This window comes from Lutra lutra, chromosome 8, assembly GCF_902655055.1.
Source record: "Lutra lutra chromosome 8, mLutLut1.2, whole genome shotgun sequence".
Taxonomy (NCBI): Eukaryota; Metazoa; Chordata; class Mammalia; order Carnivora; family Mustelidae; genus Lutra; species Lutra lutra.
The window spans coordinates 129,306,496-129,333,993 of record NC_062285.1 but is presented as its reverse complement, the minus strand read 5'-3'; the positions used below and the strand labels follow the sequence as shown (position 1 = coordinate 129,333,993).

General features: G+C 39.8%; 1 protein-coding gene across 7 annotated transcripts in view; it reads right to left on the bottom strand.

Moving 5' to 3' along the window:
* Positions 1-82: 82 nt before the first annotated feature.
* The window catches only part of RIC8B (RIC8 guanine nucleotide exchange factor B), a 100,068-nt gene continuing 72,652 nt past the window's right edge, over positions 83-27,498 (bottom strand). Inside the window, exons 8-13 of one of the 7 annotated variants that reach the window (XR_007129328.1) lie at positions 23,536-23,680; positions 16,037-16,156; positions 12,822-12,905; positions 8,530-8,668; positions 7,705-7,881; positions 1,690-1,821 (exon numbers count right to left, since the gene is read on the bottom strand). Coding sequence is in view for 4 of the 7 variants with exons in the window: in XM_047740529.1 (XP_047596485.1) it covers positions 1,710-1,821; positions 16,037-16,156; positions 23,536-23,680 (377 nt within the window). In the remaining 3 variants the exon portion in view is untranslated. Of the gene's footprint in view, positions 1,822-7,704; positions 7,882-8,529; positions 8,669-11,797; positions 11,817-12,821; positions 12,906-16,036; positions 16,157-23,535; positions 23,681-27,498 lie in introns of those variants that run through there. The other 6 variants (XR_007129330.1, XR_007129329.1, XM_047740532.1 and 3 more) reach the window with 6 other exon arrangements.

Genomic DNA, 27,498 nt, shown 5'->3' with positions numbered 1-27,498 from the left:
AGCTGGGTTTCAGCTGGCCTTCAGCAGTTTTCTGTCGACTTGTCTTCTACGGAGCAGCTGCCTCATCTGCCTACCCACCCCCTTTAAATGGGCTTGAAAAAAATAAATCTGTTAGAAATGTATGCAAATTTTAGTAAAGGGGTAAAAGGAGAGATTCTTGAGGATCTCTCCTATGAATAGATTACAAGAAACTCTAATGATCTCTTTGGCAGCTCAAAGGCCTTTAAAAACTCCATCCTTGAACCGTTCTTTTGGCAGAGAAGGGATCTCTGGATAAATGACATTTTCCACCAATACATGTACTTTACCTATCCTTAGAAGGGGTGTTATGGTGAGATAATGGATGTGAAAACACTTTAAAAATGCATGAACTCTGAAATATTGTTTGCCCCATGTATCTATAAAGAAACACACACAGATGGCTAAATTGAATCAACCCCAATGTTTTATTTAATTTAAAGTTTTAAAAGGCAGTGGTTAAGCACATTATCTACGTGTGTATATGTATGCATGTATGTACGTACGAATGTGTACATACATGCGTACATATACACAAGGAAACCAACCCCTTTCAGCTTTAGCCACTGAAAACTAGGCCCACTGTCTATTGCAGGATTCATATTCTACTTCTTCGTATGACCAATTCTAAAAGTAAAAATAAACAGCCTTAATCAGTTTAACAGTAACTATTTGTGTTTCTTTTTTTTTAAATAAATAAAGTTACCATTAAACTGATCACATGTGGTAGAAAGGTCGAACACACAAGCGCACACACAGTCCCCAATGTACAACCTGTGACCTATGAATGACCTGTATGTACAAATGGGTGCCGCTGACCCCCTCCAGCCCCAGCAGAGGCCACAGGAGAACTCCCAGCACGCCGGGAGTCCCCACTGCTCTGCTGGGTTGGAGGACGTGTGTCCCTGGCACCCCGAGTTGGACCTCAGAATGCATGCTCCCATGCAATGATACAGATGGGGGTTCAGTTCTCTGGTACTAGTGTTAAGGTACATAAGGAATAAATAGGCATCTGTAGCTGCCTCAGAACTAAACCATCATTTATAACCTTTATAGGGAGAAATGTATTCTGAAGTTCTCGATAAGGGACCTACAAACTTTCAGAGTGTAATCAGTTTGCACGCCTGGGGCTGTGTGTGTGTGTGTTTGTGTGTGCACTTCCACGTATTTGTACAAAACTGAAATGAAGAGTGGGGCTAGGTTTATGGAGCAGCTGCTTGGCTTCCATGTAGTCAGTCCTGATCTAGCAAGTCACTTGCCTCAGCCCTTACGTGGAGGCTCGTTCTGCTTCTCCCGGGCCTCCGTCTGCTGGAGAGATTCGGAAGAGGCAGCTTTCACAGGCGAGAGGAAGGCCACGATTAAATCTTCCAAGAACCTAGGCGAGCAGAACGGCCACATTCAGCCAGGGCTGCCTTATCAGATGAAGTCCTTCAGTTCCATCCGGATGAAACGGAGCTCCTCTCGGTCCACGGGCAGCCCCTGCCGCTCCGTCCGACTGCAGCGCGGGACGAACGCCTCGGTCTCGCGAGAACACAGGATCACTTCTCAGATATGCTGGATTCTCAGTGAGTAAACCAGTTAATGTGTTTCTAGCCAAAGCAAGGGCATAAATGTTTTAGAGAAAAGACTCCCCTGGAGCTACAGAGAAAAGATGCTGATAAAAGCAATATTGAGTTGGGCAGGTGACGCTTTTAGTCTGTGTCAGAGCTGGTCTCTTCGATGACAGAGTACTGGTTGAGTGCTTCCTCCAAAGGCGTTATTGTCCCATCAGGTTTTAGTCCCATTGGTTTAAGCAACTCCTCTCTGGAAAAAGAGATAAAAGAGAGAAAAAAAAAAGTATTCACCAGCATCACACACACACCCCTCCCCCCCGCCCAAATCCACATCCTTTTAAAAAGAAGTCTTTAAAAACCAAAGTATTTTTCCTCAAGCTCTCTGTGTGTTTGTAACAGGAAAGATGAAAGGGGCATGGAAAGAAAAAGAGGGAGATAAAAGACTTCATTCACACAGGCCAAACCTACTAAGCCAATTAAAAGTATGAAAAGTCAAGGTCTAAATGGGCTCAGGACAAGGAGCAGGTCTCTTCTGTTTTTAATAATTAACATTTTTTTTTCCTTTTGTGGATTCATTGTTTTAGTGAAGTTGAAGCTGCCAAAATTTCATGGGTCCCAGTGGGCCCAGCGTACACTCAAGTGGCTGATTTGATCCGGATGGATTTCGTTCAGTGGAATAATCTGTCGGATTTGGTTTGCCTCTCCAGCCTCTAGGGATGCATAAGTACTTCTCCATTCAATCCTAGTCAACTGGCCTTCCCCAACTTTCTCCGCCCTTTGATTTCCTTCTCTCTCTCTCTTTCCTTCTTCTTTTCTTTTCTTTTTTAAACACCACTTCTTTTGTTTGTGGCGGTTTAATTACGGGATTGACAGCCATTTTAATCTCTTCAAAGCTCCCCAACTGCCTCTTTTCAGCTAATCCAATTACATCTACTCCACAAGTTACAGCCTCATCTAAAGATGATTAATTATTGATTAAATCAATCAAAAAGCATTAGGAAAGATTTATTTAATCTTTTCATAGGCTCTTACTTATTACATGGAGATTATGGCAAATGTACCTGTTGAGTTGCTGACTCCAGTCCTCCTCCCACCCCCAAAATGTCAGCGGTGTACTTTACTTTAAGAGTAGCCCCAGAGGCACAGGAGCTGCTTAAAATTCATTTCTGAGGAAATGGGCATCACCCCCCGAGAACACGTCTATAACCAGGGACCCGCATGGTGGCAGCTGTAGTGCTGGCAGGACCTGGAGTGAAGGGGAACGATAAAACTGCTTTCCCTCTACCTCCTTGCTGTTGTCCCCGAGGACAGCACAAAGAAGGGCTCCCTCCGGGAGGACTGGCCACACAGTAGTGTGAGGTTAGAGGCACCCCTGGGGTGGGGGGTAAGAACAGCTCAGTGGCCCCTGGATACGCTAACAGGAGCCTAAGCAAGCAGCTCTGGCGAGCACCAAAAGACTATGTGAGTACCGGGAGGGCTGCCGGGCTGTGTGGAGGCTCCTGAGTTATAAAGGAGATGTGGCTCCTGGTCCAAGAAATGGGGTCAGAATCATAGAACTTGAAAGGGCCTCAGAGATCATTTAGTCCAACACCCTTGTTTACTAAATGAGACTGAGTGACTTACCCAAGGTCACACACCTAGTGCCAAACAGGGCCTGGGACACAGGTCTCCTGCATCCCGGGCTAGTGCTCTTTGCAGTGTACCACATCTGGATTAACTGCTCTAACTGCCCCGCAGGAGCACACCGAGTTCAGCGGTTTAGTGTCCGCTCAACACCTACATGCCAGAAGCTAGGTCGGACACGAGGCAGGGAAGAGTGGGCACGGTGGTCCTCGAGGAGCAGGTGAAACACATATGAAAAATAACTCAGAACATAATGGGGTAAATGCTGTCACACCATCGTGAACAAAGAGCTGGCAGCTCTGAAGATGAAGCACGGACCGAACTGCCTGGGGAAGGGAGGGTGGCATCACGAAGGAGGTACCCAATGCCGGGCAAAGGAGGCACAGAGCATTTGAGGCTAAGGAGACCGTGTAAAGGGCTCTGCATGGTCCCATCCACTTGTGTGTTTTGTATCTCTTTTTGGGTTGTGTCCATTTCACTGTGCTCCCATGAAGCTGTGAAAGGGCCCAGTGTTTGGAGAGTGGTGAGGTTCAATGAAGGAGGGACAGGAGGGTAAGGCTCAAGGGTAATTTGGGCTCTAGCAGGTAAGTGTCTTAAAGGTTTAAGAGTCAAGGTGAGGAGTTTGGGTTTTTCTCTGTAAGGGATGTCCCATCTGTTTTATAGGGCAGGGTCTCTGACAGCAATGTAGAAGGCGCACTGGACCAGGGAGAACCTGGTGGCAGAGAGACCAGTCATGAGGATGTCACTGTACAGTGTGTATGGGATAGGAGATGGGATAGTGGGCTCGGGCTGTGACCCACTGGCAGGGGAGAGGGCCGGTGAAGGAGAGACAGGAGGTGGGGGGGTGGGTAGAATGTCCCTGTGGCCTCCGGCTCAGATGACCAAGAGGATGGCGATACAATTCACTGGAGCAAGAACACAGCAGATGAAGTAGATTTTGGTGGGGAGATGCGGACATCTCTCAGGACACAAAGAGCCTGAGGCCCTTGCCTGACAACCAGGTAGAAATGTTTAGTTGAAAGCTATAAACAACCCGTTTCCATGAAAACTTCCCTCTAGCACTGATATATATCCCTTACCTACATTTTTACAACATAGTTGCCTACTGCTAAGTGCTTGTGCTGAAGGATTTTGTGATATCAGACACTACTCACTAATGACGTAAAAGGACAAGGGGGTAACCTGCTGGGAATAAAACACCGATGCATAAGAAAGTTGGAAGGTCTAAAGGGGCCCGTGGAAGAGGGTACAGTAAGATGGGGGCAGGGAGTGAAGGGTCGGGGTAGATGGAAGAAGGACCCTGGATGGGACTAGAGACGCCATGAGACGCTGGGTGGATAGGCCCCCACCGCACCCCGCTACCAACACAACTCCATGTCTGTGATAACAGGATGATGCTGGGCTAGCTATCAGCTGTACAAAGTAGCTCTCACCTTCTCCACACCTAGGAGGAATATTTTCAATCAAGTCCATTGGTTTCATCCCTGCTCCAGTTTCGTGATGGAAATAATTAAGAACATTACATAAGTCCCATGGCCAAGTTATAGGAACTTGTCTATGAGATAAAGGGGCCCATATGTTAATTCTCACCTGCGAACTATTTTTCTCAAGCATTTATTTTTTTGGGCCCTTTGTATCACCCTCTGAGGGCACCACAGGATGCCTGGACTTACGGAAACCTCTGTAGGAGAGGTGTCAGTGGTAACTGGCCCTATGACCATATGCATTTGTGCAAGTGATATAAGACAGCAATGTGATACACTGTACAAAAAAAATCTGGAGTCAGGACATCTGTTTGGAACCTTGGCTCTTCACTTACCAGTTGTGTGATCTTGGGCAAGTCTGAGTCTCAGTTTTCCCATCTGTGAAATGGGGTAATGCTAATACTAGTTCTACCTACTTCCTAGTGATGATGTGAGGAGTAACCATAACAGAACCAGTGGTGGTAGCAATAAAAACAGTGATGTAGATCAAAGAGTTCTATGAACTGCAAATGAGTCCTAAATATTAGTTGTTGTTATTACTGTGGTACAGTGAAAGGTACATTACAGATTCTGGAGTCAGACAGACCTAGGTTCTAGTCCTGGGTCCAGCAGTCACTGACAGTAAGACCTAGAACTCCCTGAACTTCAATTTCCTTCTCTGTAGAAATGGGATAGAAATACCCACCTCACTGAATTGTCATGAAAAGGTCACTATACATATAAACCGTAATGTAATGGCCGGAATGTAGGTGGAACCGCAAGTTGCATTTCCTGTCTTTATGTGCTTATGGGAGGCTTCCCCAAGCCGGGTACCAGCACTCTGGGAGTAAGTGGGGGGAAGAATATGCAGAGGCAAATAAAAGACATGGTCCCTGTCCTCAAGAAGCTTTTAGTCAGTTCAGAAGATAAAACACACACACATTAAACAATATTAAAAGAATTACAGAACAGCAGATCAACAAGCTCGAGATGATTAACAGGCAGAGTCCTGCTTTCCCTACCTTGACAGTTCATCAATATACTCTCATTGTAATTAAAACTTGTTTAAAGGAAATTTCTTGCCCTGTTTGGGAGTGGAAGGAGAGAGGATGTCTCACAGCTATGTGACTGTTTTTTTCTGTAGGACTCCAGGCTTGTCACATTCCCATCTCAACGTTTCTAATCTTCCCTCGGTCATGCAACTAACAGCCCACAAATACCCAAATGAAATCTTTGGTATAGATACTCACTCCTAAAAGGTCTGATGAATGACCTGGTTATACTAGACTGTTTCACTGAACTTATTCACTGAGTAAGATGTTGTATCTAGATATCTAGATCAGCAAGATGTGGACGGAGAATGGGAAGCATTAATGAATACCACAGAAATGTTTTTCCACCATCATCTGGGTTATGTACATGTGGGAGGGACACAGGAGGAGGTGGGGATGCTGATCACAGGCTCCTTGCAGGAGACGGACTCAGGGCCAGACTGTAATGGCAGGGATGGACATGGATTCATGGGAAGAAAGGCATCCTAGGAGCAGAAGAATTAGTCAAGCAAAGGCACAGAAGCAAGAGTTAGTTGTGTGCAGAGATTGGCAAGCAGGCTGGTTTGGCTGAGGTAAAGGAAAAAGAAAGCTCAAAACAGATTTGGGGTACAAAAGAGGATCTGAATGGAGACTTTGAAATCCTAGGTTGACAAGTTACAGTTACAGAGGTGTTTTTGTCTTCTATTTCAAGGGCCCCACATCTAAGAATACTTACTAAAATAATTCTCATTACAAAGTTTGAAAGCTATGAAACCGTATTGCCCTGACATTAAAAAGAAAATGTTCTATGCTATAAGTATTCAATTTTCATACCCTTATGTGTCTAGCACAGCACCTTGCCAATAGCCGGTCCTTCATAAGTGTTTATGGACTAAACTCAGTTGCAGTTGATGTTATCTTGTACTTTTCATAGAAAGGGAAGATGTAGTATTTTCTGGGACTCCTAATAAATAAACCATGATCATGAGAAAAGCTAGATCTTTGAGTAGAAAATTCATTTTCATCATCAAGATCTACAAAGTTAGGAAAGATAGTAGCATTCTACAGGAAATTCTGCATAATGCTTTCCAGGGACTTCTTGTTCTCTGCTAGACCATGAGCAACTTGAGGGCAGAGTCCATGTCTTATCTGGCTGTGATCTGCACTATCTAGTATAGGCTGGGGGCACACAGTAAGTGCTCAGTAAATGCTTATTAAGAAGCTATAATACATGGGTCATGGCAAAAATGGAGAATGGTAGAGAACCATTTGTCAAGAATACTTATATTATTTTAATTATTATTTCCCTGATGAGTCTATGTCCTTAGACATTCTGACAGTGCAGCAGAAGTTAGGCCCCCTTTGTACCACACAGCCTGGAATTCCCAACCACTAACTAGTGTAGACTCAGCTTCTTACATATGCGGCATTGGGAGGTCTAGATTGTAGTCTCGGATCTCCCTCTAACTTGCTGGGTGTCCTTGGGCAAGTCATTTCCTTCTCAGGGCTTGAGTCTACCCATCTATAAAATGAAGGGGTTGGACAAGATGATCCCCAAGATTCTATTCTAAGAACCAAAATATAGGCTACTAATTAATTTTCTTCCATTTAAAAAGCTGCTAGGTGTTTAAGACACTAAAACTCAATGCTGCTAAGCCTTTGTTTCTAATCAAGATATATATTCTAAGCCTAAGAGTCAAACACAGCATCCTACCTGTAACTGACCGACACCAAGATGAGAAATCCTTTCTGCAAAACTACGGCAGGTGATTAGAATGATTACAAAAGTAAATCAAAGCAATGGCAAGTGTTACAAGGAAGGATCTAAATTCAATCATGGCCCTCAGTAAACAGGCCATTTCATGAAGAGCTACTGGCCCTAAATATGAAGGTCACATCTAAAAAGGATGGCTAGGTGTCAGATAATATGTACATTATGGTTAAACGGAGATACTGTATATTGAAATGTGCATCAGGATTAAGATATTCACATAGCAACAACTCCTTCATACTTACCTTCAATGCTATACACAGGCCTTAACACAAGTTAAGACTGCCCTCGTTATCATCAAAAAGTACAGTGATGTCTACTGGATAAAGAGCCCATTCTAGGCACTGTGACAGTATCATGGCGGGCTTCTCATCTGATCAGGCATCTGGCCAGGGAAGAGATAAGCCTCCAAGAATGTTCAACTGGAACGAAACATCATTTAGAAATTTGATCTTACTAAACGATAAGGAACCATAATCTATAAGGGCTTGGCCAGGCACGAGGACATAGATAAAGCACGTCCAAGGAAGGAAACCCTATTTTGCCCCAGCCTAACCCTTGGGACTGCTAACAGAAACCAAAAAATACTTTCTTAGATTTGGGGGTGGGGTGGGAGATTATGGGATTTATACCATATTTAAATTTTTCATTTTTTTTTCTTCCCCCAGAAATATTTTAACATTTTCCTGAGCCACCATTTCCCTGCAAGGATGGTCCTCTGCAATGCCTGGGCTTACATAATTTCTCAGAACCTTAGAGAAGGTTCCATTTCTTAGGGCTTCTGGTCCTATATAAGTCCTTCCCCCAGAAATGACAGTGCAATATTGGGGCTCAGACGCTAACATACCCAATCGCACACTATAGAACAGGCCAGATGTATATGTGTATAAAACACCTTACTTGACCTGGAAGCAAGAGAATACTCTTGCCCACAGCACATGTTTTTGTGCAATACAAACAAAGCATTCAATTCAAGTGTACTTGTTGAAAACCAGGACATAATTAAGCAGTTGGTAAAATGCATTCTTGTTTCCCACTTGCAGATCTCCCAAGAGTCCCTTCGAATTTACCTATACGAGTTTCAGCTTCCCGCTTGCCACTTAGCTTGATAACGACTCAAAAATCATTCCCTTGTTTTCAAGGGCTCTTCTTTCTTGTCTGCTCTGTGTACTACAGGGCAGTATTGACACATGGAATTAATGACAGGGTCTGTAATGAAACAACAGTCATGCAAACACCAGTCTGCTCTTTTGATAAAACAGCATGTTAGAGACCTATTCACCTCCCTCTAATTGAGTACTGCATAATAGTTCCGATCCTTTTATGTAATATATTTTGTTCTATGATTAGAAAAGAAGAAAGGGGGAAACCTGTGAGGCATTGCTTCCTTCAATCGCCCCCTGATTAATTCTCTGTTTCTAATGAGGGTGGCTGCTATGTAGGCAGGTTCTGTTACATACTTGTTTTGTTGACTTCTGTACAATGTATAACAAAACCCAAGATGGGATAATTGGGAACCATTTCTGTGGTACAGAGATTCCTGCTCTTAATGTAAGGTTGGCTTAGAAAAAAAGAACCCTGACATTTAAAATTAGCCATTTCATAGTTAATTCCTTTTCACATTTGAAAGATAGGATGAGAAACTGGTAAATAAAGAAAACATTTTTAATGAACACAGAACTTTTCCGAAAAGGCCTGCTAGAGTGGAGCCTGTGCTAGCCCAGAGAAAGCAGCTCTGTAATCTTTGCTCTAATTCCAATTCTGAGAGTGCATCTTATTTCAAGATTTTGGCGTTTCTGCAACAGTCGATAATCCACCAAAGTACAGTGGACTCTGCCTGATAACTTGTCGATATGCTTACAAGTGTTTATAACCTCTTCTTCTCTTAGAAAAATATTATAACTTTGGCCATTGCTTAACATGTTGAGTTACATGCTGGGCAAGAATGTCCTTTGGGCTTGGACCCTGATCCTTCAACTTTTGTGATTTTCCATCTAATGGCTTCCTAGTGCTGACTGGGTGCACTGATCTTCCACTAAGCCACTAACCCAGTACATTTGAAGGGGTATGGTGGCTTTTCCATAGCAAATTTGAGGTCTTCAGGCTGCTTCTTTCAAAATAATTCTGAAATCTTCCCTCAGACCACACCACCGTGCTTTGGGACTGGGTGCAATTAGGAAGGTAAATATGTCGCATAAAAATATTTCCATAACAAATGAGTGTGGCATAATGTCCACTACTTTGGACTACTTTCTACTTTACAAAGGAAATTAGGAGTTGCCTAAATAGTCTCAATGGAAAGCCTTTTTAAAGTTAGATTTTCTTAATGTGATTGTAGTAAGAATTTGTTAGAATACCTGTAATCATTCTTTTTTAAAAATAAATAACTTACATTAAGATAGAATCACAGCAATTTTACTGGTTTCCTTCATATAAAGGGGTGTGTGTGTGTGTGTGTGTTTGATATCAACTATTTATTTTAGCACCTCACCTAATCTTTGAGAAGATCTCAACTATGGAATGAGAAAGCAGAAATACACGTCTTCCAAATCTTAATCCTCTTCTCAGGTAAATATGCTTACTGACACATTTCAGATTTTCAAAATAACCTAAGTTCTAGCGTCGTAAGACTGAGAACTGAGTCCTGATTATGTCATTAATCAGGTGCCTGATCATGGGTCAGTCACTTAATGATTGGTCCCATTTATTCTTCAGTGAAATCCTCCTTGCCCTATCTAATTCAGAGGGCTGCTTCACTGATCATTGGAGATCATATATATGGAACTACTTTTTACACTTGAAAGCAGTAAATAAATATTAGTTTTTTATCCTCATTTCTGTTAGAAGATCACATGCAAAGCTTCTAAAAATTTGTTACCTACCTCACATTAAATAGCATGGTTAAAAAAATATGTAGAAAGAGATTAGGGACAGTGCTAAAGAATCAAATTTAGTTTTATCCTTAAGTGAAGATATTCTTTTTTCTTGGTAATTTCTCTATAGAATTTTTCTATTGTGTTGTTCGAATTAGCAAAATAAATATTAATAAGAGGTCAGCATGCCAAGTGACACTGCTGAATAAAGCAGGAGAAACAGGAGTTCTTACATGCTTTCCCCAATTAGAAAGACTTAAAAGTTGAAGGACGGTAACTAAGAGCACAAACAGCCAGGGACATTCTTACGTGATGTTTCTCTAATAGAGAGAAGCCATTTCAGCTAGTGCTTAAACCAAGAGCTCAAAGTAGTCATTCCCACTACTGAGGTTAAAGGACAATGATTACCAACAGGCAGTACAAAGGTCACATGAAATCCTACCTGGAGATGCCTAGCCAGTGGAAGGGCCCTCTATAACCTAAAGATACATAATATCAAGCTTCTCAAATCAATGTTTCCTTGCCACTTTAAGGGTCTATTAATTTAACGGGGTCCAAGTTCCCTTAATGGAACTTCCAGGCAACCTTACAGTGTATTTTAATGATACAGAATAGTGCTGCAACACGTAAATACAATGAAAGCTACAAATGCAAGCCATATATGTAGTTTTAACTGTAGCCACACTGAGAAAGATAGGTAAAATTGATTTTCATATATTTTGCTAACACAGTATATTAAAAATATTATTTCAACATAAAATCCATATTAAACAATTGAGATATTTTACATTTCTCTTTTTGTACTGAGTTTTCGAAAGCCTGAGTTTTTAACCCTATTGGACATCCCAGTTTAGACTACCCACATTTCAAATGCTTAGTACTCCTATATGGCTTGTGGTTACTATATTGGACAGCACAGATCTAAAAGATTTTCTGGTATACACAATTAAGATCTTTACATTTTTGTACCTACAATATATCTCACAATGCTTAAAAAATAAGATGTTTTGGAAACATACCTGAAAAACATGTCCTTGACTAACTTATCATAAAGGTGGGTGTAATCACAATTGTTGATATTTTTGTAAGCAGAGTAGCTTATTCATAGGGAAAAAAATTCGATATTACTTTTCAGTTAGCCCATCCCAGATTTAATAAGTCTAAAAATTATCTCTGGATTAAAGAGAACTATTCCCGTATTTGGAACCTACATTTATTAAGAAAGCCATGTCCCAAATACTGCACAATGGCTGGCAAATACATATAAATATAAATATATAAATATAAATAAATATATATATATATATATATATATATATATAAAATATATAAGAAAGAAAGGGGAAAACAATTATTTAAATTTTAGATTCTGATAGAATATGTAAGCAAAAATGGCAATGCACCTTGTTAAATGTGACCGGGGCGGGGTCGGGGGACGGCAATAATTAATCAGTGCCTGGTTCCAATTAAGGAAGTGAAGGGGACTAGAAAAGTCAAAAGAAAATTGAAACTTGAAATATTTTTTCCTTTGGTTGGTTTAAGCTTAAGCCAGTCAATCCTCTCTCCCTTCTTCTGGAGGAGGCTGTGTTACTGTACATGAGCTGTATGCTGTAGCTAAGGTGAACGCAATTGTATTAGCCGCACTGGACTTGCTTAACCACACAGTCCCCATTCTAATCACCCGCTTAAGTTGCGGGGGCTTATTTTTTTTTTTTCCCAATTCAAAGAAGGAAAGAGGAGGTGGAGAGGAAGGCAAATTTCATCCCCCTTTTCACCTCTGCTCTCATATAGAAAGCTTCATTTAACATTTTTAATGTCATGCCTCCAGACTTTATGATATATATTACAGTGATCACTTTAAAGAAATTATGTACCCTAATATTTAAATGAGTCAGTCGTGGGCCAATGTACTTTTATGGAATTCCTTTCCAGTCCTGAATTTTATCATATCTGGCCAAGAAATGGAATTGACAAAGGTGTTAAACCATGTAGGCTATTTTATAGAGCAAAAAACTGGCCTACAGATTTGGTGATCAGCTGTGCTCATTATTTCATCATCACACACTAGGGGAACCACAGGGTACAAGGCACTGTACTAGCTAGACATGATGGGATTTATAGAGTTCAGATTATTTTCAAACTCTTAAGACCTCCAGGTCCACTGCCAATCCCCTTACCTACATCTGTCACAAATACAATCCTTACACACACACACACACACACACACACACACACACACGGAATACTACTGAGTCAGTTGGTATTCAATGGGAAGAAAATGTTTGAGCATGAATTTCTCCGGTGTCCTTGGAAATAGAGCTACGATAAAGCTGCTAAGGTAGTGAGCTCCTTGCAGTGGTTGCTGTGTCCAGCATGGAGGCAAAGTGGAAATGTAACTTTAATTTTTGCATTGGTGGTTTTGTAGTTTTGGGAGTGGGTGACATCTATACCCTACACCAGGCTCAGTAACAGTACTTGGCATGACCAACCTTAGTCATCACTTTGGTAAGTGCTTTGGCACGGGCCACTGTTGCTAACCACCATCCTGGTGCAGGTCCTTCACATCTGCTCTCCTATGGATGGAAAAAAGGAAGTGTCTAGTGTCCATTCATTGGCCACGTCACCTCCAACCTAGCCTTTACTCACATGCCTTTCAATTCAGGCCCAGGAGAAAATGATTTCATTTTTGAGAAGAAAAGTTAATCCGACAAAGCTACAGTACACTCTTAGCACAATAAAGACTTGGTGGGATGAAGAACATCCTCAGAGGACAGCAGAGGGAACTAACTGGTAGCACAATGCTGAAGAGGATGATCAGGAAGTTTTCTGGCAAACACTGACTCTAACAGACAGACACAGCACAGTGGACAGAGCAAAGGTCTTGGGTTCTGGAAAATGAAGTTCCTAGTCTCACTTTGGTATGAAGCTAGAAAGAGAATGTATGTGGAAGTGTTTTGTAAACTGTTAAAAGGAAATGGATTATCACGGCATTCGCTTGGAAATATTTGGGGCAATTCTTTGGGTCTTCCCCCAATTAGAAATCTGGTAACAGATTATATTAATCAAATAATGATAAAACAACCTGAGCTTTTTGGAAGAAAGATGCAGTATGTGAATACCAAAGGTTTATCTTATCGACAAGAGTAGATTTCCCTCTACCTGGAATGAATGGTCATTTCTCCACGTATCTGTTAAATACCTTTTAAGCTTCAAGAATCAGCACAAATGCTATCTTCCTTGTGAAATCGTCCCTGATTCATCCAGACAGAATGAACTGCTCCTTTTCCTGGGTGTTTACAGTTCAACATAGACCTTATTTGTCATCATTTGCCAACTACCTTGTATTTTAGAACAGATTATAGCCATTTCCTTCACTAGAATGTGAGTTCTAGGCGGAGCCTGTCACATTCTCTGAATCTCCCTTATCTCCCTAGCACAGTGCCTTGCACAGAGTAGCTGCTTAATAAATGTTCCCTGAATTGTACTGAACTTAGTCTACTTTCGCTCTATGCCATATCTTCTACCTCAAAAAAACCAAAAACCAAAAATCAACAGTGAAGAGAGAGAAGAAACTTAAGACGAACATATAAGACGCATAAAGAATGGCTTCATTCTTTGCATTCCTGCTTTGGAATGCCCACTGCTGATCTCCATACAGTTTTGTCATTGATTATTAGTGAGAGCAAATGTTAGAAAGCACACACACAAAGGCAGACAATGTAAAAAAACCCACCACACGTCATGCAAAATATCAGTGATTTAGGACTATTTTTAAAGTTGCCTTTCGCTTACATTTTAATGGCAAAATTGGTACTATCAAAGCCAACACAAGACATACGTGCTCTGTTTTATACATGTGAAATCAGTATCACCTTCAGATTGAGTTGGGCATCTGCTGGGTGTTTCTGGGTGAGTACACATCTTCTTTGAGGCATAGTTTAAATCAAGTGGAAGCTTGGATGTTTCAAACTTGACATTTGAGTATTTATTTGTTGGCAGCTTCTGGAATATGTGGATTCCCTTGGGATTAAAAGGAGAAGGACCTAGCACCGTTTTCTGTCCCTTGTATAGGGATGTCTTATGAAATGATCTTGTCTCTTTCAGTAAGTCAAGTACTTGGATTATACTGTATTATTTTAGGCAGTCTTTTCCCCATCTCCCACTTTCCTAGTTTGGAGTTTACTCATTCAGGGTATATAGGCAGTTGAACAACATTTGTGTTCTCTTAAGGACTCTTATTATTGGAGTGAAATGTACGAAACTTGCTTACTGTCCTAACCCACTGATGGGCTCCACATAGGTCCTCATTAACACTTCCCTCTCCAACTTCTACTAGATGGATTCTGTTGGTTCTCATCCTAACTTTCGTACTTATACCACTGTTTCATTAGCTACATCAGATCCTTTCAGAAGTAGCCAAGCAAAAATCTCATGTTTATATATTCATTCAGAGCGTGTTATTTTCCTTCCTGTAGGTTTGCCTACAGTATCTTCTCTGATTCTAATTCCTTTGTTAAAGGAACATGTCAGCTCTATATAAAGGTATGGAGAATGTCATTTGCAAACAAAGGTTGTAAGCATAGTTAGCTGTAGATTCTAACCTCTTTGGGAAAGGATGGAAATTTAAAAGGACTAGCTGGAAGATACTGAATTCTAGTCATACTAGCTTTGTAGATGTGATCTAGATGATGAAGTTGTTTATTTCTATATAACTACTACCACATTACCAGCATCATCAGACTCTGCAGTTCTCCCATATGTCACACTTCCCATGTCAGTCAGCCTCCTGCTCTGCCTTAACCTCTATTTGCTTCTTTGTTAACACCTTCTGGCTTTCCCTGGATTCTAGCTGCTATTTTTTCTGACTGAGGGGTACTAGCCTTTACATATAGTTGCTGTGAAAAAGGAGATGATCAGAAGAAATACACCTTTAAGTGGCAGCTGCCACTGACACACAGAAGCACTCACTCAAGATGGCTTAAAGGAGACAGTGTGACTCAATGTATGACTATAGAGCAATTCAGGCAAGTGTGAAAGGAATTAATATTTTCCAGTATTCCTCAAAGATGACTAGTTGCTGATTAGTATATATTTGACTTAAGAATTTTCAAGACTGGCTATTTTGGGAAGGGAAGGCGGTGTGAAGCAAGAAGGGAAGGGGAGATTGTCTTTAGAACCCCTAATTAATATAAGCACTTGCTTTCAGAAAACCCTTAATTTGAGCTATTCCTTTTCGCTTTTTCCTGTTGGGTGCATGACATTTTAGAATTCTTGGTTTCAGCAGCAACCCAAAAAGACAGAATTGCCAACTTGCACATCAAAAATGAGGGGGGGAAAAAGCGTAATGATTTGGAACAAAAACCAAAACAGACTGAAACAAAAAATACAAGAAGCAGCAAAATCATTGAACCTAACTCATCGCATCTTTTTGAAGACAGGGAGGTTAGTTGGTTAAATGTCACAATGATCTAGTAGTTACTGTCCTAGCTCTGAGAGTTTAAATGCTTAAGAATGCACATCCAGAAGCGGCACATGTAGAAAAACCATGGTAGCCAAGAGAGATCTGAACTGCTGCTGCCCAGGCCACCCTGTTCTAATTAACATGGATTTCCAGAGTTGCTGTTCCATGATAACTCTCAGTAAGAGAGACAAAGAAATAGAACATTTTTAGAAACCAAGCAGAAAATGGATGGGAATACAATACCTGGAAAGTTTATCAAGCATGTTGACAAGTTTCATGGCTTCATATTCTTTTTGTTCTTCTGTCATTTCATCTATGGGGTTTGGCATTGGTTCCTCTAAATGACCAGTGATAAGATTAATGCTACAAAAAGAAGAAAAAGTTATGCTGTATGTTTTAAAATTATGCTCTTTCTATACTTTCTGGTCCAAGTTGTAAGTTATAATAAGAAAGAGTATAATAGCCAAAAATGGGCAATAGTAGCAATTTTGTAGTATAGAACTACTACAGGAATTTAAAAAAATTTACTTTTTCTATTAATTTGCTTTGGGAAACGGGTGGCAGTTTTACTTAAAAAACAAAAAACAAAAAACAAAAAAACCCCAAAAACCAATAGCTGACTTGCCAACTTTTTGTTTTTTTAAAGCATGGCTGCTTTTAAAAAATGTGAAATTTGACTGGTGCCGTTAGGATAAATATCCTTGGATGCATAGTTTATTAATATAAGGGGACAAATGATTTCAGAGTAGGAGAAATCCATTTTGTGATACAGCATAAAACGAATGTGTCAAAAAAACCTGAAAAAAGGATGGAAGAGAGGCTGAAATCTGAAAATGAAAGCATGCCGATTTATCATCTCAGGAAATTAGTCCATTAGTGAGACCATAGAAGGCAGTGAGTGTTCAAATAATAAAAGATAAAGCAGAAGAACAATTTTAATTAGATTTGATGTGACCTAGATTTAAAAGAAAAAAGAATGAAATCTAACCTACCAAGAGACAGGTATACACCATTTGACTTTCTAGAAATAATAAAGTACTTAAAATGTGTATGTCCCATAAACTTTGTATGAAGTTCTAATACCAAACAAGCTACCCTCTTAGGGGAAAGCCACACTTTTTTTTTTTTTTTTTTAAAGGAGATAAAAGAAAATTCTTCAATGGCTGCTAAGTTATCTATAATTTAAACATCTTTCTGGAAAAGCAGACAAGAGGTTACGGCATTTTGTTTCAACCAAGTATGGACAATTTGCAGGGATATTTCATTCAGTCATTAAAAACAAAGAGCAAATTGCTAATAAATTGCTTTCTAGGGTCTACAAACACAAATGCTTTCAGTGGCCAGGTCTGCAGGATAAGCAAATGAGTGAACTGGTCAGCTATAAACAGTGTGGAGTGTTGGGGACTGGGGTAAACTTGGGGACAGTGCCAGTCTAAAGTGGCAGGAGGTATAATCCTGTGGGCCAAAACAAAGACCTTGTGATCAATTAGGTCCTCTGGAAGCTAGCTTGCAAGCCCTTCTTTAGACTTTGACTTGGGCAGGTTAACTCTCTTTACTGACCAGGGATTTCTCATTTGAGTAGTAAAAGGGCTAGGTCACTAGGTACTATTATCTATTACTAAAAGATTTCCTTTTGTTTTTCTACATTCCTCAGAGGGCACATTATATTCAGATTCTTGTGGAAGGACTCAGTGCTCAGCATTCTCAAAAACCAGCTCTAAAACATCTGTCTTAACAGTCCTCCTTAAGACCTACACCTACAGCTATGATTTAAAAACTTTTTTTTTTTCCTTCAGAGCAATGGATCCACCACCAACCTCCCCCTGCCTTTTTTGGAAACAAATGAAATCTACACAGAAAGCCCATATATAAAATAGACAAAGTGGAACTACTCAAGCAGAAGAGGGGATGGGGTGGCCAAGCAGAGTGGAGGCCTAAAGCCTCTCCTGTTTGTCTATACTTACTTATTTCCTCTTAAGTTTGCCCCTGAGGCACTTTTAGGAACTCTGGGACATAGTTTGAAAACTCCTAGGCTTGTCAGTCATTCTCAGCTTTGGTTGCACATTAGAATCACTTGGTAAACTTTAAAGAAAAGGCTTAGGCCTCGACTGAGAGCAACTAAATCTACGTATTTTATTTTCCTGGTGATTCAGATACACAATGAGGTTAAAAACCACATAGGGCTAGAGTGCCAACTTCAGACACTTCACTGTGTGCTACTATTCCCTCTTTTTTTTTTTTTTTTTTTTTTTAAGGTGCTCATAATAGAAGAGAAAAAGGCCTCTAGCTAGTGGTCATTCAAAAAAAAACAACAACACTGAACTGGGGTCATCAGAGTCCCCAAAAGTCAAGAACAAAGGGGACCCAGACAAGGCTTCAGAGAACTACAGCGTTTTTAAGATGTATCCAGATGCCACACTGAAAGTGTAACTCCACCACCCATCTATTACTTGCTTAGGCTTATAACAACAGAATGCTTTCACTGGTTTCTTTTCTGCCACATGCTAAATTAGAAAACAACGAGTCTTATAAATAAATTAGTAAAGGTACTTATTATAGCACATACTACTTCCCAAGCAGACAAAGGAAATCAGGCGTTAGAAGGAAGTACAACGGAAGGTAGATGGATTAACTATGTAAAACACGTTCGATTTGTCTCTAGAGAGAAGGCTCCTCTTCTCAAGTTCAATGGAGATCCCCAGACTGCTGTATTCTATAACGACATTAGCACAAGCCATCATTTGCCTCGGGGGTAAAACGTGTCAGGAGGATGCACTGGTAAGCTCTGTTGTATCCACAATGTAAAGTCAGGACATGAATTCCTGAATCAGGGCACATTTGATTCTTTTTTTGGTTCTTTTAAGGGCTTAATAGAAATGACGTCCATTTTCCACAAGCTGACCTCAAGTCCTCTGCTGCTAAAATGATTTAATGGCTTGCTCTGAAATTAGCTACTAAAGTCACAAAATCCTTTGCTCAAGGAGCATAAAAGCAATAGGCAGAAATTCATTCTTCCAGAGTAAGAATTTATCATCCTTTACTGAAGCAATACCCCCCACCCCCAGTACACAGAAGAATGTACGCAATATCACAGAAAACAAAAGTTAGGGCACCAAACTGTGCCACTCTCATAGGAAAAATGCCAATGTGCTCGGGGTCAGGAGGCAGACTTGGACATTGTCTCCCCTCCTGCTCCCCACTTCAAATAAGACTCCTTTGGTTTCCCTTCCCAGAGAGGAAAACAAATAGTTACTGTAACAATGATGTGAGGTTTCATAAAAGAGATTATTTTCAGTTGAACATCCACTTGCTACCTTTATAGAACCTCAGATAATATAGTCTAAGACTTAATTTTGTAGGTTTTAGGATCTTGACACTGAAATTCTGGGGTTAGTTTTATCTTGTTCTAAGACTGAGTCTTAAGATGTTTAAGGTACACTAGTTGTGGCGGATACTACACTGGGTAATTTTCTCACCCTGTCTGCTCCCCTACCCCATCTTTCCAGCATTCCAATTCTGTGATTATATACGTCTTCCAGTTAGGTGACAAGAATTATTTAATCTCATTGTAGTATCATCGAACATGTTGTATTATATAAGGTCATTATATGAACTGACCACAGTTATGGACCTGGTGATGAAGGGATTAAGACATAAAAAGGTTTGGGCCTATGAATATATATGCAAAACCTGAAATATATTTCAAGACTTTTGCTTTTCAGATTGTTGCTACACTTGGCCAACATCAACAGTACTACTAGGTCACTTAACAAAAAAGCTATTAAAATTTCTCTGAGCTATATTAAAGTTAATTTCAGTCTCTAAAAAGTAAGGATTAAATTTTACTCAAACCATTCTGGTTAAAGAAGGGCCTGGGAGGGCAAATCTCTACAGGGGCTAAGCAGGTAAGAATGAAAAGGATCCACTGTTAAACCAGAGGAGTTTATGCCTGGTATGATGGGGACCACTGCCACTCAGCTCCATCAGCCAGTTGCCTGCCATGTGAAAATGCAGGCTTAATGTTATTAGAACTTATTGAAAAGAAGTCAGAAATCCAAATTTGCATCTGAAATATCTGAATTCTAAATGTTGGTAACTAATTAAGAAGTACTATGTAAAACAGAAAATAAAAACACAGAACTAAATAACCAATGATACAACACAAGAACTAAATAACCAACAATCCAACAAGCCAAGCAGCAGCTAACTGTGGGCTAAGTCGAGCCTCTGGGTGGACAATCTGCAACCTCTGAAAATAGAGGGATCAGGGTTTCCAGGAAAAGGCACTTGTGAGCCCAGAACCAGGACAGTGGGAGATGGGGTGGGAAAGCCTATGCAAATAAGGCTAGAAATGTCTTTCCAGGAAAAACTCCCCAGAATATTTGATCCCCAACAAAAGAGTAAAAAGAACAGTAGAAAGTTACTACATCCTTGTTCATTTACTTCAAGAAATATTAAAAATAAAGGTTTTCTTGGAGGGTACATCTTCAATATATGGTGACAATTACAAAGAGACTTAAAGCAACAAAACAAAATCTTGACGAAGAAAAAAAGTCTCTTGTCTCATGCTGGAGAAATTATACAGTCGCTGCCACAGCTACTCCTAAGAGAAATACAGCTGAGAAGGAAACACCCGAGCTGCTTCTGCAATGATTTTAAGCTTCTGTATGTGATTATGAACTAGTGTAGGGTATGAAGAGTCCAAGTAGGTGTTCTGGAGTTCTGCCCACCTTGGCCGTCCCCTCTTCCTGTCCTCCATTTAGCAGCCCTTTAAAGATACTCTCTGGACTCCTAGGTTCCTATACACCCAGCCTGACAGCCACTGGTCTAAAATGAGCCAAATGTCATTAGTACACGTCTTTCGACTGCTGTTCGGGATGGTGTACAAAACCACACTAGTCAGTTATACTGTACCCATACCCCCCCATACAGGCAAGGGGCCTCCATGCTCAGAGGCACAAAAGAAACTGTTATACAAGTTGGAATTTAGAAATTTTTCTCTTTGATACAGGACCAAAGTTTATCTGAAAACTTTAAAGAAGCATGGCTTAGATTTACACCAAAAACCTGTGTGGCATGTAACTTGATTCTATAAGTATATTTCTGCTAATTGCGAAAGCCATTTCCAGTCCATTAAATACACTTACTTTGACACAGAAAAGATTGTTGTGAAATTAACGGTCTCCCATAGCCTGAATGTAAGCTCCACACAATTGTTGGTTTCAGATTCCACTAAAGGATTATAGGTTACCTTGGTGCATCAATCAGAATCCACTTACATTTTTGACAACGGGATAAAGGGTAATTTCTCTGCTTCTGCCAATACGAGCAACTGTTGTGGATAAATGCATCATAAGAAAAGCACACTGTGATCTTGAGAACACGGACGGTGCAGGGTAATCAGGAAGGAGGGAAGCAGGGCTGAGTTTATAAGCTTGACTAGATTGGTAGAGTTTTCGTAATTTTTAGGGAAAAAGTTCTTCGAGCGTTATAGATCACTCCCCAGAGCACAAAGCGCTCTCTTGCTTGTAAAGTACTTTGTTTCCCACTACTTCCATAAGGACCATTTGAATGAGCATTTCATTTTTTTAAAGTAGGCTCCACACCCAACATGGGGCTTGAACTCACAACCTGGAGATCAAGAGTCGCATGCTCCAACAACTGAGCCAGCCAGGCACCCCATGAATAAGTATTTTAAATTAACAAATATCCCACTAGTGTTTCACCTGAAAGAGGGAAGATGTAAGAAAAAAACAGGTGCAAATATATCTGAAGGGGAAAGATGTAATGCTGTGTGAGAAACACATATTCATATTTGTCATGAGCAATTTAAGAAACAACAAGATTTTCACAATGGTGACTATTCTGATGACACTAACACACCATTCCTCTGAACAATATAGGCCAGGTCCAAAGCTGATGAAAATTCCAACTAGGGATGTCATAAGGTCTAAGTATAGAAACTTCCTAGCCAAGACCATAACAATACCAAACATCATGGCCCTCGATGTAAACAAAAGGTGCTCTCCTGAAATCTAACATCACTTTTATAATCTAACACGTTTCTATTTCCCATTCTATTAGGAGAGACCCAATGTTCTTATATTTTCTCCAAGCAATTTCTTGTTATAGTAGCATTCTGGTGCTTATAAGATATGTGATCATTACCACTGGTAGAAGTCATCTGTCAAGCAAAATCAACAATACACACCGAGATATAAGGACATCAACCACCCATGAGTTTTTAAGAGTTTTTTTTTTTTTTTTTAAATCTTAGTTGACATGTCCACATAACTTGGGACACAATGAATGCCTAAAGTAATTTCTACTTTCATTTAAAAATATGAAGGCATACCTCAAGTGGTATTCTTTAATGTCTCAAATGGAGGGAGAGAAAATACTAGACTGATGAAAATATAGCTTATGAAATAGAAAAGTCAAGAGCTAGTAACTAATTAGAATGATGACTTCTATAATTAGGGAAAGGTTAAAGTATGATTCCTCTATCTAAGCTTCAGTTAGATGACAGAGCTGCCGATTTATAGCATCTAAATGGTGGCAGTCTTAAGAATGTATTGCTTAGAGTCACTGCTAGCTTTTTTTCCCCAAAAGTCTTTTTTTTTCTAGGACACACTCTACAAGATCCTGCTGAGGCTGAACTGGAAATACTAAAAGTAATGCTATTTACCCAGGCCCAATTTGCCGAGGAATACAGGCCAAATAAGTCTTGTCTAATTAGGAAATGATCTTTGCTTTTACCTTCTGATAACCTAGTACTTTCATGTTAACAGGGCACAATTTATCCTTTGAAAAAAAAAAAAAAAGCCCAATCTGAAGATAATGATTTTCTGTCCTTCATCAACTACCACGTTCCTCACTACATTCTAGAAAATGTCAGTAGAAAAACTAGCATGTCAACATCATTGGTAATGCCAAAAGGAAAGGGCATACCCTTTTAACATTTAGTAATGGAAACGAGAAAATTGAGCTCATATAACTTCCAATAAGTGGAACTAAGAAATTTACCTGGGATATGGGGGGTTAAGAAGGGGACGAAAAGGATGGGGAGGAAACAGAAGGAAGTAGAGGTGGTCTGTTTTGGGGTAAGAGAAGAATTAGTGTCTTTGATTTCTAAGCACTGATTCAGGGAAGACTTGATAAGAGTCTCTGGTTTGCCTCAGTGCATAACACATCTGTTAAAAGATTATTACCCAAGTGTTGGACTGAAACTTACTGTGGAGCTACACTTCTTTCCTTTTGCTAATAAGGTACCATTTTATTGACTCATAATGGCTTTTATGCAAGAGGGAAGATCAGAATTCATGGAACGTATGTTTAGATTTCTGAGAAAAACTGAAGCATTAAATAACCAAATTAAATACTTGGTCTTAGTTATACCCTATAAAATCTCAACCTTATGGGAAAGAAAGCAAAAAGTGGGCAATAATACTTTTTAAGTATATGATGGCATGTATCTAAAAATACCATCTCTCCAGATACTTCAGAGAGGGTCATGAGCATGCAGCAGAGTATTTCTTGCAATATTATCCTTCCTCAATCACTTGAAGTCACTCTTTAAGCCACTAGCTATGAAACTGCTCTAAAAACACTATTAAATGGAAAGCTTCCAAATCCACAAAAGAAAAGAAACACTTGGAAAATGAGAGACGAAGGAAGTGAGAGGCAAATAACCAAATCAAAGGCACAGACATAGTGAGGTGAAAAGAAACTTGATACTATACTTTGGTTTTGCATTTTTGTATTCTTCAGTGTCTGTGTCCTCATCCTCTGAGTACCAGTTATCGCCTCTTCCTCCAGCCAAGAGGCCCCTGGCCGCCAACAGTCCTGCAGCATTCCCATAGCCAGTGTATTTCAGCAGGCTGTCCACTGCAAAAACAGAAGAGTTTAGAGGAATCCGTGGGTGCTCACTGTCATTACCGACTATTCCCCAGCACAGGGAAGTTGGGAGATTCATACCATGGCAGTAAACCTTAAAATTGAGAGGTTTTCAAAGTATGGTAGAGGTTTTACCGAACTACCTACAAATTCTCCTACATGCTCTGAGGACCAAAAGCCTTTTTTCAGGTATCAGAAAGTCAAGTGGAGCTGTTTGGAATATACTTTGTGGCAGGAGTGGAGCCTCTGTGACCACAATGCTGTTGGTAAGGGTGGTGTTTTAAGTTTCTGGTCACAAAGCTTTTTATCCAGTTTTAGAGAAATCATGACTAGAAACTAGAATTAATGAAACCCAGATTGGAATTTTACCAACACAGTCATTATCTAAAATCTTTCTTGTACCCTTCATAGGAATGGTAGGGAAAGAGTACCAGAAATCACAAAACTTAAGGATGTTTGTAAAAAGGATAGCTAAGTCACTACTTATTCCAAAACGTCAGCAATAGTACATAAGCGCATGATACCCACTGAAAAGGTAAGGTCCAGGAGTTAGACTGACTGGATTTTATTGGATTTATAAATTTATAGACTGACTGGTTCTACCACTTACTAGCTGGTTGACTTGGGAAAGTTATCTTACAGCTCTGTACCCTACTTTTTCTAGTCTAGAGAATTGGAATAATAATCTACTTCACAGGTTAATACATGCAAAATGCTTAGAAAAGTATCTGGCACACAGTAAATACTCTTTCTTTTTCCCTGGTAATATTAGGTAAACTGAGCATGGTAGACTTCTTAGTCAACAACAATAGCAACAGACCAATGAACCATTTGGTGCAGGTCAGTATTACCCTGTCATCAGTGCAAGGTGATAAGTCTAAGATAAGCAGACACATAAAACTTCTGCAGGGTAACCGGAAACTACAGGAATTCTTTGTGTGTGTGTGATTTGTAAGAACCTTTAAGGAAGATACTAAACAATTGTTAGCTTTATTTAAGAGCACTTCCTTTTCTTCAGATACAGTTTCAAGGTAAACACTAAAATATTCAATCTAAAGATAAAAATTTTATTTAAGGCTTTCAATAAAATGTCATCCTAAAGGCAACTATAGGAAACACTATTTTTTTTCATGTATAAAGTTTTAGTAAAACCTACATCTTGAAATACTGTTGTAATTCAGAGCACTTACCTCAAAAAAAGACAAAATAAAGCTGGAGAAGATTCAGAGAAGGGCAATTAAAGTGACTTTGGGGTCTGAAAGGGGCAGCAGATAGGGAAATAGGGTAGGGAAAGGGGATATATGGGATCAGAGTATGAAATCGTTAAAGGCATCGATAGGATGAATAGTCCAGGAGTGAATTATTCATTAAATTTTTCAAGTTCTTGAACTAGAGGGTACCTTCCTTGACACTGAGAATAGGTACTTTGGGGACAAATAAAAGGAAGTCCTACTTTCAAAGGATATGGCAAATTGGTGAATCTGTGCAAAAGGAAACATGGATTAAATAATAAAGTAGATTAAAGTTTATTCTCTTTCAACCATTTTCTACCTTAAAACCTATTGGTAACTACTGTCTCTTTGGTAATAATTCTCAGTAGATGCTAGATAGAATCATATTAGAATTTAATGAGGGGTCAGTGTGGTATACTTTGAAAGCCCTTGGAATAAATCTGAATATGCTCCCTCTTACTCTCAGTGCCTCTGCAAGACTGGGAAGGTTTACCTAAATTAATGAATTCTTAATGGATAATTAGAGAAGTGAATATCCAGTGCATACAGATATTTTTAATATTCATGGAGATTAGACATGACTTTAAAGATTTTATTTTTATTTATTTGAGAGGGAGAGAGAGGGCACATAAGTGGGAAGAGGAGGAGAGGGAGAGGGAGAAGCAGGCTCCCTGCTGAGTAGGAAGTCTGATGTGGGGCTTGATCCCAGGACCCTGAGATCATGACTTGAGCCGAAGGCAGACACTTGACTGACTAAGCCACCCAGGTGCCCCCAGACATGACTTTAATGACATGGTCAGACACAAAGTCAGTGAGGCGAAGAATCATAAATCAGAACGCACATGGCACTGATACTCTCACTGTAAGCATTTTTGATAAGCCCTTTTTAAAAAAAAGATTTTATTTATTTATTCGACAGAGAGAGAGAGAGTGTGTGTACAAGCAGGGGGAATGGCAGGCAGAGGGAGAAGCAGGCACCCTGCTGGGCAGGGAGCCAGATGTGGGGCTCGATTCCAGGACCCTGGGACTGTGACCTGAGCTGAAGGCAGATGCTTAACCAACTGAGCCACCCAAGCGCCCCGCTGATAAGGCTTATTATTTTTTTTTAATAAATAAAGAGGTTTAGTAGTTGGAGGAAAAAAATTCATTAAAACTGCAAATGTCTAAGTTGAGATATGAATATACTTAAAAAATAGCAATAATAAAAAAGACATAAAATATAAATAACCACCTCAATGGCTAAACATTAAAATAGTTGAAGAATGCAGAGTTTATGAAAGGCCAAAATACGTTAAAAAGAAGTAAACAGAATATTAAATAATCTGCTTTCTTAATCAGACAATCCTCCTGGAAGCTAGTTAATAGTAAAAAACACCTAGCACTTTCATGAAAATAATGCTTACTGTTCATTTACAGGAACAAACGTGTCAACTCTGACAGTTTGGGTTACAAAGGCTATTTAAGACACACTTTGCCTTTAAAACAGGTAAGGCTATAGGCAATAGTTTTAAAATCAAATGAACTTCTGTTAATAGGATAAAATACTTAAAAAATGGGGGTTGGGGTAGGGAGACAAATGGATTATGAAATTTTCACAGTGAGAAACATTTTCTTTGTGAAGTTCTGACTGACATTATTTGGTGGAGTGTTTTGAGCTACTTTTTAGCTATTTTCAAATGTATTGTACGATATCCTGTTCAGTATTGGGAAGGTAGTAAAAGGAAAATGGACTGAATTTAGATGTTAAAATGAGTTGCTAAGGCACGGAAAGGTTTTCTGGGTGGCCCTTAAAAACAAAAAGAAACAGAGCACTGGGTGGCTCAGGCTGTTAAGCATCTGCCTTCAGCTCAGGTCATGATCCCAGGGTCCTGGGATTGAGCCCCACATCAGGCTCCCTGCTCAGCACAGAGCCTGCTTTTCCCTCTCTCTCTGCCTGCTGCTCTGCCTTCCTGTGCTCTCTCTTTGTCAAATAAATGCATAAATAAAATCTTAAAAAAAAACCCAAAAAGAAACAATATAAAAATATTTATTTTTTTGTCCCAGTAATCAACCATGCAGTTAGTTTTATAAAACTGCTACAGAAATGAGACAAATCAGCATTCAGTCAGACAGCTGCTTAAAGTATTTCACCATTATCAAGATGCCAGAGGGCACTATGAACAGAGGAAAACAACCACAGGAGTACACTGCAGTTAGACATGCACTGGTAGTTATGATATCATTGCTTACACAAATGTGGGTCTTATCACACTCTATCATGAAAACAAAAAGAGGTTCTGCTGTTTACCAAGGACAGAATGGCAGAGCCAGATTCTACCCAGAGACTATTCCCTTTTCTCTGTTATGTAGAGATTTTATAATCCTTTTCCTTCCAAATACTGCTACTTTTGGAAATTTTACACTAGCAACTTCCTCTAATTAGTATCCCTATTTCTAGTCTCACATCCTTTTATTCCTCGCTCCATATAACTGCCTCATAGATCTTTGTAAAGCAAAAATATGGTGTTATCACCTTTGTGGATAAAACCTTTAAGATCTGCCACAAAGGCTATGGATTCTTCATTTTCTGGCCTCTCT